This window comes from Dendropsophus ebraccatus, chromosome 2 (assembly GCF_027789765.1).
Source record: "Dendropsophus ebraccatus isolate aDenEbr1 chromosome 2, aDenEbr1.pat, whole genome shotgun sequence".
Taxonomy (NCBI): Eukaryota; Metazoa; Chordata; class Amphibia; order Anura; family Hylidae; genus Dendropsophus; species Dendropsophus ebraccatus.
In genome coordinates this window covers 78,401,346-78,413,483 of record NC_091455.1, presented here as the reverse complement: position 1 = coordinate 78,413,483, position 12,138 = coordinate 78,401,346, and the positions used below count along the sequence as shown (strand labels likewise).

General features: G+C 41.1%; 1 protein-coding gene across 1 annotated transcript in view; it reads left to right on the top strand.

Annotated features, from left to right (window-relative positions):
• Positions 1–12,138, top strand: part of RTTN (rotatin) — a 193,543-nt gene that overhangs the window by 145,065 nt on the left and 36,340 nt on the right. The window contains exons 35-37 of the mRNA XM_069957838.1: positions 3,065–3,147; positions 6,469–6,562; positions 9,338–9,536. Of these exons, the coding sequence (XP_069813939.1) occupies positions 3,065–3,147; positions 6,469–6,562; positions 9,338–9,536 (376 nt within the window). The remainder of the gene's footprint in view (positions 1–3,064; positions 3,148–6,468; positions 6,563–9,337; positions 9,537–12,138) is intronic.

Genomic DNA, 12,138 nt, shown 5'->3' with positions numbered 1-12,138 from the left:
CTGCAACCTGGAGAAATCACCTGATATCACCTGCAGTCCTATGTAACACCACATAACACAGTGGTATCTCTGAGTACAGATAATGTAGTAGATTTCACCTGCAGTCCTATGTAACAGCACAGATAACACAGTGATATCCCTCTGAGTACAGATAATGTAGATGTCACCTGCAGTCCTATGTAACACCACAGATAACACAGTGATATCTCTGAGTACAGATAATGTAGTAGTCACCTGCAGTCCTATGTAACACAACAGATAACACAGTGATATCTCTAAATACAGATAATGTAGTAGCTGTCACCTCGGGGTCGCCCCTACTAAATGATGTTCTACAAAATAAGAAAAGTGTCATACAGTGACTCACAGGTGACGTCTTCTTTGATCTGAGGCGTCACTTTCCCTTTTCCTCTCCATCCGGCCCAGACCTCCATGATGATTCCTTCCAGATACGTTTCATCCCCTTAGAACCTGCGAGACAAACAATTTAGGCTCCGCACATTTCTAGCAACTTCCTTTCCTTTCTCCCCCCTGTAGGCTCCCATAGTAACTGCGCTGTGTGGGATGCCCCCTGTATGTAGGATCCCCTGCTGTGCCCCCTGTATGTAGGATTCCCAGCTGTGCCCCCATGAGCTAATAATGCCCCTAGAGGTGGCCCCCCATGAACTAATAATGCCCCCAGAGGTACCCCCATGCACTAATAATGCCCCCAGAGATGCCCCCATGAGTTAATAATGCCCCCAGAGGTGCCCCCATGAACTAATAATGCCCCCAGAGGTGCCCCCATATACTAATAATTCCCCCAGAGGTGCCCCCATGAGCTAATAATGCCCCCAGAGGTGCCCCCATATACTAATAATGCCCCCAGTGGTGCCCCCATATACTAATAATGCCCCCAGAGGTGCCCCCATACACTAATAATGCCCCCAGAGGTGCCCCCATGAACTAATAATGCCCCCAGAGGTGCCCACCATAAACTAATAATGCCCCCAGAGGTGCCCCCCATATACTAATAATGCCCCCAGAGGTGCGCCCATACACTAATAATGCCCCCAGAGGTGCCCCCATATACTAATAATGCCCCCAGAGGTGCCCCCATATACTAATAATGCCCCCAGAGGTGCCCCCATATACTAATAATGCCCCCAGAGGTGCCCCCATATACTAATAATGCCCCCAGAGGTGCCCCCATATACTAATAATGCCCCCAGAGGTGCCCCCATATACTAATAATGCCCCCAGAGGTGCCCTGCGGGGGGCGGCGGGCGGCGGGCCCGCCGGGCCCCCCCGTGTTTCTTAGGGTCCGGGCCCCATACGGCAGTACCACTTGTACTGCCCTATCGGCGGCCCTGTCTCTACCCATAAATATACCCACAGAGACACACCTCTGCTACATAACTATACACAAATGGCTCTGTTTCATACATACAGACACAGACAGACACACTAACATTTTAATACAGATTGTCCCTAACTGCAGTATCTGTATTTTTTAATTTTGTACTGCAGGCCCTTGAGCTCTCTTCTGAGTAAGTTCTCAAGTGGAGCTTGTACATGTAGGAATGTGGAGGTTCCTGATTGGTGCCTCGCAGGAGAAGAAAGAGGACTGTGCAGCTATCAGTGACTGCACAGCTCACCCAGCAGTCAGGCACAGAGCTGAATCGGCGATTTGCCGGAACATTGGGGAAGCAGTGAGGGTGGTCTGACACTGTCAGGCCGCCCTGTATGTGGGTCTTAAAGTGTATATTATAAAGTTAAAGATGCATTAAATCATTCCTTTCCCTTATCATTTAAAGAGAGAGTGTCAAACATGGTCTCACTCCTGAGAACCTAATGTGATCACAAAATAAGGCCGAGTGAAGTGCGCAGGAGCTTCATATCACTCTGGCTCTCAATCAAATCCAGTTGATTTGCTTACTGTTAGTCTATGGAGTGAATGAGTCGTGTCTGGGGAGTGAAGCGCAGCTGCTGTGGGCCTCGCCCAGCTATATTTCATGATCACAGCTGGTCCCAGGAGTGAGACCTGGTCTAGATTTTTAAGAATCTGCTCACAAATGAAGCAACGTTTAAAAAAACTTGCAAGTTTTATAATGCAGAACAGTCCGCTTAAAGCGTTTTCAGGTTAAAGGGACATTAAATGTAAAGTTCTATATCATGCACCTGGGGATGATCATTTTCTGAAACAAAAAATCTCTTTTTCTAGTTTCATTGTACTTTTTTAGGAAGATGTTTAGTTTCTTTCAAGGAGATAATCAGCCACACATATGGGTAAAAATGTTGGTGTTGTCTGTGATCTAGGAGCACCACTGATTCCAGAAAGAAATGACTCCATAGTTCTTTAACCCCCTGCAGTGCCAAACAGTGAAATCATTTTCTGGACATCAGAGGCAGCTCAATATCAAGACATTACCAGTGAGGTCTTCTTTCATGTATTAATTACATATCAAAATATTAGGCTCTATTTACACACTTCCCCCACCCCGCCCACCATACATCTTCATGCATGCTGGTAAAGTCTCCCAATGCATATGGTGAATGTAAGAAGCTGTATTCCGTACAGTTGCACACATTGCTTGTAGACATCCTTTTTGTAAATCTAATCGTACATTGCACTAGGAAAAAAAAAAAAAGCAGACATGCTGACCACTTTATATAGCCGCATCACTAATGGCCTTTTCCTGACTCATCTGATCGGTCTAATCGCCAATTAAATATTTTTTCATGCGTCTCTATAACATATCAAATGTTTTTTTAAGGACGTGTTTTATGCCCATATAGGCATACCGCTTCAGTCAGGCACACCTTCCTCCTGCTGTCTCCTCACTTTCCTATACTTACCACATTCACCTAAAAGCTGGCCTCTTTTTTTTTTTTTTTTTTTTTCTTTCTCACTTTCCTATTATACTGTTTTGTTTAACTGAAAATAATAATAAAGACATAAAAAGGTAGCTCACATATTCGGGTTGCTGTTGCTTCTGATGTTTCATGTTAACCAGCTCTTTATTTATTAACACAAACCCAGAGGTAGAATCATTGAATTCCTAACGCTGTCTCTATATTTCAGGCTCTGAGGATTCACTTTATGTTTGGAATAGTGCTCCAAATGTTTCCAGCACACATGGATCAGAATCCACATTGAGCACAATAGTAAGTTGTTTTTCATTTCACTTTTCTATATTTAAAAAAAAAAAAAATCTGTTTTTGTTTTTTATATTTTAGATATTTTTAAACAATGTTCCACGTTCAAATATTGTATACAGAAATAGGCTTATTTACCTCTAACTGGTCTGTCCACACAACCTGTGGTTAACCATTTAGTCTTGAGACCTGTATCATTGATTTGGTTGTAGTTTTATATGTCTGTAACGTTCTTTGCACTTTTGTTGCTCATTTCATAGAAAATTGTAGATTTTATTATTTTTTTATAATAGAAAGTAATTGTAAAGAGTGTTTTTTAATGTCATTTCACTTCCTTGGAATCCTGTTCGTAGTAGACTCCCCCTCTGTTTTTATTACTTTTACCATCTTTTACTTTAGAACCATCATGCATAAGCAACTGGGAGAGGGAAGGCCAGGGATTACACTTCTGTTTGAGGATAAGTAGAACTGCATTTTAAACCAGTGCGTGTTTGTCAGTCAGCAGCTTTCTGCAGCCATAACTGCACAGCCTTTATCAGAGTGCCAAGGAAGATAAGCAGACACCAGGCTGTGACACAGTGACAGTGCAATCTGTTGTTCAACACATATCCTCCAATGAGGAATGGAATTAGGAAAGAAATGATTTAACTCGAGTCATGCCAGTACATGCGCGAGCTTTATTTTATGGCTAATTGATCAGCTGCAAGGGAAATTGTATGTGTGTAAATCCATCTATCCATCTATCCATCTAATATAGATGCATTAGAAACAAACTTGGAAATTGTACAGATAAATTACCAATGTATAGCTTAGTTTAAGTTAGTGTTTTTCTGTATATTATTTTAGTATATCATATTTAAAGCAAAATGTGGAGCAACGGATCTATTAGCATATTTATTAGCTTTGTATCCAGCTGATGGAAACCATCATAAAGATTCGTCCTCCATTCACTCAGCTTTTTATTATATTTGGTAAACAGATATACAGCACATCTTGTACACTAATTTAGCCAGTTAAAAACAAGAGGAGTTTGGTAATGTTGAGGGATGAGATGCCATCTACTGTACATAGAGCAAGAGGACATACACTTTAAGGGTCTGTCCACACATACAGACTCAGCATAAATCTCGCTGCGAGTCTGGCAGTTCCCTGTCACTACATACTCGCAGCTGTCTGAAAGACCGGCAGAATTACATACTTGCAGCGGTCTTTTAGAAAGCTGCAAGTATGTAGTGACAGGGAACTGCCAGGACCTAACCGACTTGCAGTGAGATTTATGCTGCGAGTCTGAAAGTATAGACAGACCTTTAAAGAGAACCTTTGATCTGGTTTTAGGACACTAAATCACCAGCATGTCTTTATGCAGCTGGACTGCTGGTCCCTCAGTGTTTAATAATGGGACTCTCGTCTCATCTTGCGGCTTTCTAGGCAGAAGCATTGAGGCATTGATGCTGCAGTGAGTACACCTTGCTTCATTATGCAGCATTATTCTGGGACTTCTACTATGCTTAAGATCAGCTTTTCTTTTAAGTGAATGGGCACTGTGCTGAAGTATCCCAGTTTACCCATTACATAATGAAAGGAGTCATCTGCTATTAGCTTTGTTCATTGTGTATATGCCAGATCAACAACTGACTGACTGGGTGTCAGCATCCTACTATTCAGAAACTGATTGGCTTTGCTTAATATGTATAAGAAAACCTCTTCTATTATTGAAATCAAAGATATGAGATCTATAGAACAGCCCCCTGCAACCATCCTTTGGAGGTGTCACAGAGCTCCCCTTCTGGGACATTCTGGTTTGGCCTAATAAATCTCGAGTCATGTTTTATAGCATATGAGTCCAATTTTGACTTAAGAAGAAAACTACCTTCAAGAAGTGATCGCTGAAAGCTCTGCATATCTTTTATAAGATATAGCCCTTTGGGTTACTGAATGGTCCATGTGGAGTGTATTCTCTGGATCTTTGTAGCTCTTTATGTTAGTGTCTGAGCCGGCTGGGTGATCCTCTTGTACTCGGCCAGTATTATTCTGATTGGTTCCATCATGCTCATATGCTTCTAACTGGTAGAAACTGATCAACATTGATCTGTCAGAATAGCGTATAAGAATACGCGTATAAGGTTTTGACACAAATGTGAGCAAAACCTTATACGCTTATGAACATTAGCCACAACAGAGTAAGAGATGCCTATGATATTTATTTCATCTATACATACGATTTGCCACACAGTGGAAAGTAACTATGATTTGCATATAGAATGAAAAATCCCTGGACACCAAATTGCTTGCTGCAGCAATGCCATAACACAGCCCATTAGGACGCATTTGCCAAGTTAGGGATTGCAGGGCTTGGTGCCGATTCCAGTGATCAGAGGATGTCACGCGGAGGTGAAGTCATTTTTCCCTGCCAGCTCTTTGTGTCCCGTAACTAAAGATTGGCAGATGAAACGTGGAGATGTTTATGTTGTCATTCAGCTGCTCTGTCCCCGTTTGATGGTTCCTGTATAACCATCGATAATTTGCCACCACCTAGCTTATAAACTGTACCAGACAAATAATCAGATTTTTCTCCGTTCTTTACCTTAGCGGCACAATTATTTCCAGTCCTAACTGGCATTAATTCAGCCTTCTGAGTCTGAGAATATTGAAAGTCAGGTCCGGCCTGCAATTAAAAATGATAGCTTGATTTTAATGGTATTATATTGATCAGCTTGAGTCCTTCCAAGGATAATAATACCCATCATCTGATAACTAGGCATATGGTGAATGTATTCTCTTTTTCCCTCCGAGTGACATTTATTTCATTTGTATGTAATATATTTGCGGCAGCTCTCACTTTAGTGCTATGCCCTTCCGTTGCCTTAAAGCACTATGTACATCCTCAGAAAGGACACCGTCTCCATTCTGTAGATAGCTGTGCATTTTTGCTTTTCCATTAGCCGCAGCATTGTGTGAAACAAAATTGCCCAAGGTGCACTTCATTGTAGACGAGATTGATTTTTCGAAGCAACAATATTTGTCAATCTCTTTCCTTTCAACAAGACTTTGTATAATTTATAGTCGGTCAACAAGTTGTTTGAGTTTTAAAAACTGAAGCCGAACATTTTCAAGATGAACAGAAGTGAATGTAACTAAAGTGGCATTTATCTTGGCATTACCTATTCCTGAATGCTACCAGCCTATATAATGCATGTTTTATACAGCTGCCCATAGAGACTGTTTGCTTTTAATGACATGGCTTTCTACATTTAAGATTGTTGCACCCAGGGGCTCTAGTTTAAGCTTAGTTACTTCATTTTGCATTCACATCTTGTTTTATGTTTGCAGATTCTCACTTCATCTGCGAGCAGCTCAGAACGCATGGTTCCAATCTGTGCTTCTTCTATCTTGGAAAATGCAGCTGATCAAGGGCTAGATCACGGTATGCATATAATAACTGGTCAAAGTGCAGACCTATTACTTTCCCAGACAGATTAATTCCTTGTTATATTGGGAAGCTTTAGAATGCAAGGAAATGCATTGGTTTTTCCATAATTATCTGCCCGTCTTTTGTCGTTCTGTGCTGAAGTGTGATACTGCTGTACCTACCTTTTTATTTGGTGAAGTGAGGGAGCTGTTTTTGTCGGAGTCTACACAGCTTGTGAAAGATTTATACTATGAAAACATCTTGCATTTAGCTATGAGGATAGGCTGCTTTCTGTCCAGCACAACATTTATTTGTTGTTCGTCTGCAGCTAGAGACAAGCCAGAGGCGTACTGACCACAGTGCCATTAAGCACAAGGGGGTCAGGATTTATGGATTTAAATAACAAGGATGGAAGTAGTAGAGCAGGAGAAGAGCTGGCAGAACCAATGACAGACACATGGTAGAGGGAGCAGTCCATCTCCTGCATTTATAGATGTACCTGCTTGGAGAAGATGTCATTAGGTCCTGCATTGTCCATCCTACACCAGCTACCATGCTGAATCCATGGTGTTTGTGTGCACCCACAATGAAGAAGTCTGGGAGTAGATTGATCTCTATCCATTTTTGCCATGAGCTTGCAGAAAGACCTGCTGTGCAAGCAAACGTGGCAATATGAACATGGAAAGGATCATTGTTCATAAAGCAAATGTACTATTAGGTACATTCGCTTTAAGTGTTTCACATAAATAGAACGACACTGCCGTGGGGACGGCGGTGTTGTGGTTCTTTTCTTGAATCGCGGCCTGGTTTTCGTGCATGGCGACGGTCTGTTACCAAGCACCAGCCAGGGCTAAAGCGATGGAGGCGGCCCGGCCCACCCCCAGTGGGAGGAAACCCCCTCCCCTCTGTGACGTGGCTCCGGCGCCGTTCTATTCATGTGAAAAACTTAAAGCGAATGTACCTGATGGTACATTCACTTTAATACCTTTTTTGCAAAAATGTTCAGTGATTATAAGGATATCTTTATGATATCTATAGTGCCTAAACAAATGTCATCTCTAATACTAACTCTCTGCCACATGATGTTGTCATAGTTAATTCATTAACCCCTTAGCGACCCATGACGTATCTGATACGTCATGGTGCCGTGAGGGGTGTTCAGAGAGGGGTCTCGCCGGGACCCCGCTCTGAACGGCGCTGATATGTACAGCCGGGCAGTGCCTCTATTAGCCGGCGCAGGTCCCGTTGCCGCACCGGCTAATTAAGCCTCTAAATGCAGCTGTCAAACCTGACAGCTGCATTTAGAGGCTTTATGCCGCACGTCCCTGGTGTCTAGTGGGACGGATCCGTTCTTCTGCCCGTGCTGGGCCTCAGCGTCGCAATGACGCTGATCCCAGCTCGGCAATAGATTGCTGTGGCCTGCAGCAGGCCAAAGCAATCTATAACCGATGTAATCGATCTTTGCTGTGTATATAGACAGCATTGATCTCTGAGGGATCAGTGCTGTGTATATACAAGTCCCCTGGGGGGACTTCTAGTTACAGTAAAAAAAAAAAAAAGAAAGTAAAAATGTTTTTTTTATTAATAAAAAATCCCCTCCCCTAATAAAAGTCCAAGTCACCCCCCTTTTCCCATTTTACAAATATAAATAAATAAACTAATAAACATATTTGCTATCACCGCACGCGTAATTGCCCGAACTATTAATTAATTCCATTCTCGATCTCGCACGGTAAACGGCGTCAGCGCAAAAAAAAATCCAAAATGCAAAATTGCACATTTTTGGTTGCATCAAATCCAGAAAAAATGTAATAAAAAAAATCAAAAAGTCGTATATGCGCAATCAAGGTACCGATAGAAAGTACACGTCATGGCGCAAAAAATTACACCTCACACAGCCCCATAGACCCAAGAATAAAAGCGCTATAAGCATGGGAAGGGAGCGATTTTAAGGAACATATATTTGTTAACAATGGTTTGAATTGTTTACAGGCCATCAGATAATATAAAAGTTATACATGTTACATATCGTTGCAATTGTAACAACTTGAGGAACATGCATAACAAGTCAGTTTTACCATAGGGTGAACGGCGTGAATGCAAAACTCCCCGACATCAAAACAAGTTCCAACGAAAATTGGCTTTGACCTTAAGGGGTTAAATACGTTTAAGGGAGTCCTGGATGCTTTTCTTGAAAAATATAATATTACAAGTTATGGGTATTCGATTTCTGGTGATATAATGATTATTCTGGTTGCCATTGGAGTCGGGAAGGAATTTTTTCCCTGTGATGGGGCAATTGTCATCTGCCTCATATGGGGTTTTTGCCTGCCCCTGGATTAACACAGTAGGGTTTTTGTAGGTTGACCTTGATGGACTCCTGTCTTCTTCTTTTCAATCTTATTAACTATGTAATTATGTAAGGTAGTCTGTGTAGTTAGGGTGTAGCAGTAGAAGAAATTTATAAAAGTAGCCAAATATCTAGTACAGATGCAATAGATATGCAGTATTTATAAAAGTAGCCAAATATCTAGTACAGATGCAATAGATATGCAGTATTTAGTTGTTTAGCAGTCTAGTCTTGTTAATAATATGTCTGTACTAGGGGCTGACTTATGCATCCAGTTTCATGTAATGTGCAATATATAGACCAAAATGTTTGTTTTACAATACTGAGATTGTGTTTGTTTGTTTTTTTAGTTGCACAGTTAAGTTTTTTTGTGTCATAAATAGGAATTACTTGTCAGTGTTTTAATACGATATGGATTATTCTCTTTCTTTTCATTGCAGGTCAGAACAGTAATGCCAGAACAGCATCCCTGAGCTCAGAAGAGATTTGTGCTTCTGTGTGCATGCCTGACCAGAGATCCTTAGTCACACCATCTCTCCTGTCAGCTGGATGTGGCCTGTTAGAAAATCTGCTTGTAATGAATCCCGAAGATGTAGAGAATGCCTTGTCTGATGGACATTTGCTGACCGACCTGTTTAGGTACACACAAGGAGCCACCAGATAATAACATTACTGAGTTTTAATTTATATAAATAGAGTGAGAACCATGATGGTGTTAATTATTTCCGAGCATTAAGGGGGTGCTGTTAGCTTAAATTGCTCTGCAAAGTCCATTGTCCCCACTGCTACCAGTCACTTCACACTTACACACCTCATTGAATTCAGAACCTTACGTATATTGTCTTCACCTGATAATTGGCGGCATATCACTAGGATTTGACAGGACTCTACTTATTGGACTGTTTTACTGCTCCACCATCTCTACAGTGTTGTTTGATCTAAGTAGTGACGCTGCCTACCTTTCTGTGCAGAGGTAAGGTCCTTGCAGTGCCTGCACAAGCAATCAAAGCAATCACTGTGTTGTTCATGCAGCCATTTAAATATATTGCTGCGAGCCACTCATCTCCTACACAGGGAGTTGTGCACCCTTTAGCGCGGCTCAAAGTTGCAATCAGCCGAGGATCCTGTTCCTGAACGGATGATGCGTCAGTGCTACTAAGGGTGCTCAGGAACAGACTTTACCCCAACTAACAGTACAAGACTGGTGCCGAGGAGTAAGGTAAAACACATACCTTCCTCCTCATAGCCCCCCTATAGCACTGGGGACAATAAGGAGGAAGGTATGTGTCTCACCTTCCTCTGTGGTTCTGGTCCCACGCTGCTAGTCGGGTTAAAGTGTGCTCTGGAGCACCCTTAGATGCACTGTTGCGTAACCCGCCCTACCCCCTCCATTGATTATCATTAGAAGGGGTGGGTCGGATGACATGGCAGTGCTCCTAACAGTGCTCCACAGCAGACTCCTCGACGTCCCTGTCACTATAGGGATTATCAGCAGGTTAGATTTGTCTAACCTGCTGATATTTCCCCTTTAAATGATAGCGTGCCTGCTGCAGGCTGAAGAAAAACCAATCTCTCCTTGAAAATATGAAAAATAAAATCTTGCAGCACTCTAAAGATTTTAGTGAATCAAGTGGTGTTTATTCAATGAAATGAAATAATAAATTATTTTATGAAATAAACACTGCTCGATTCACTGAAATCTTTGAAGTGCTGCAAGATTTTGTTCTTCATATTATACAAGATAGCCATGCACTGTGGCTAGTCTTGTTTGTGTTCAGCATAGTTAAATTAAAGCATTATGCCTGTCTGTATACATACGTTTATAGTGCCTGATTGTCCGGAAATCCTTTGATATGATTCGAGGCCACAAAGTTCAATCTTGGTTTTGTCACACCAGAGAATCTTGTTTCTTTTACTGAGAAGAGACTTCTCTGCAAAAAGCCCAGATTGGTGGAGTGCTGCAGTGATGATTGACCTCCTGCAAGTTTCTCCCATCTGCACACTGGATCTTTGGAGCTCAGCCACAGTGACCATTGGATTCTAGGTCACCTCTCCTACCAAGGCCCTTCTCCCCCAATTACTTTTTTAGGAAAGGTTTGTACAAATTGCAGGCTGCAGAAGGTGGACACAGAAATCAGCATAACAACAGGGGGCAGTAACACTGAGAATAATTTAACATATTGCATAACAGAAACATACATTTTAATCAATTACTATGAATAAGATGCTTTTTATTTTTATACATACACAGATACCAACCAATCACAGAGCATTCTGAAAAACAAAAGCTGAGCTGTAATAGGTTGCTCTCTGATTGTCTCAGACATATTACACTAATATTAATAGCAATCACCCTGTTATGAGTATAAGGCTGGGTTCATACTACGTATATTTCAGTCAGTATTGTGGTCCTCCTATTGCAACCAAAACCAGGAGTGGATTAAAAACACAGAAAGGATCTGTTCACACAATGTTGAAATTGAGTGGATGGCCGCCATATAACAGTAAATAACTGCCATTATTTCAATATAACAGCCGTTGTTCTAAAATAACAGCAAATATTTGCCATTATATGGCGGCCTTCCACTCAACTTCAACATTGTGTGAACAGAGCCTTTCTGTGTTTTTAATCCACTTTGGTTGCAATACTGACTGAAATATACTGACTGAAATATACTGACTGAAATATACGTAGTGTGAACACAGCCTTAGGCTGCGTTCACACTACGTATATTTCAGTCAGTATATGTATATTTCAGTCAGTATTGCAACCAAAACCAGGAGTGGATTAAAAACACAGAAAGGATCTGTTCACACAATGTTGAAGTTGAGTGGATGGCCGCCATTTAATGTCAAATATTTGCTGTTATTTTAGAACAACAGCTGTTATATTGAAATAATGGCCGTTATTTACTGTTATATGGCGGCCATCCACTCAATTTCAACATTGTGTGAACAGATCCTTTCTGTGTTTTTAATCCACTCCTGGTTTTGGTTGCAATACTGACTGAAATATACTGACTGAAATATATGTAGTGTGAACATAGCCTTAAGGTGTATGTATCTGCTAGATACAGTAATGGAGAATCCTAATGTTTGTATAAGAAAAATTGTATGAGGTTCTTTTTCATAAACACATTCATATTGGTATATATATATATATATATATATATATATATATATATATATATATATATATATATATATATAATTTATTTATTTTTTTTCCTTCTCTTTTTAG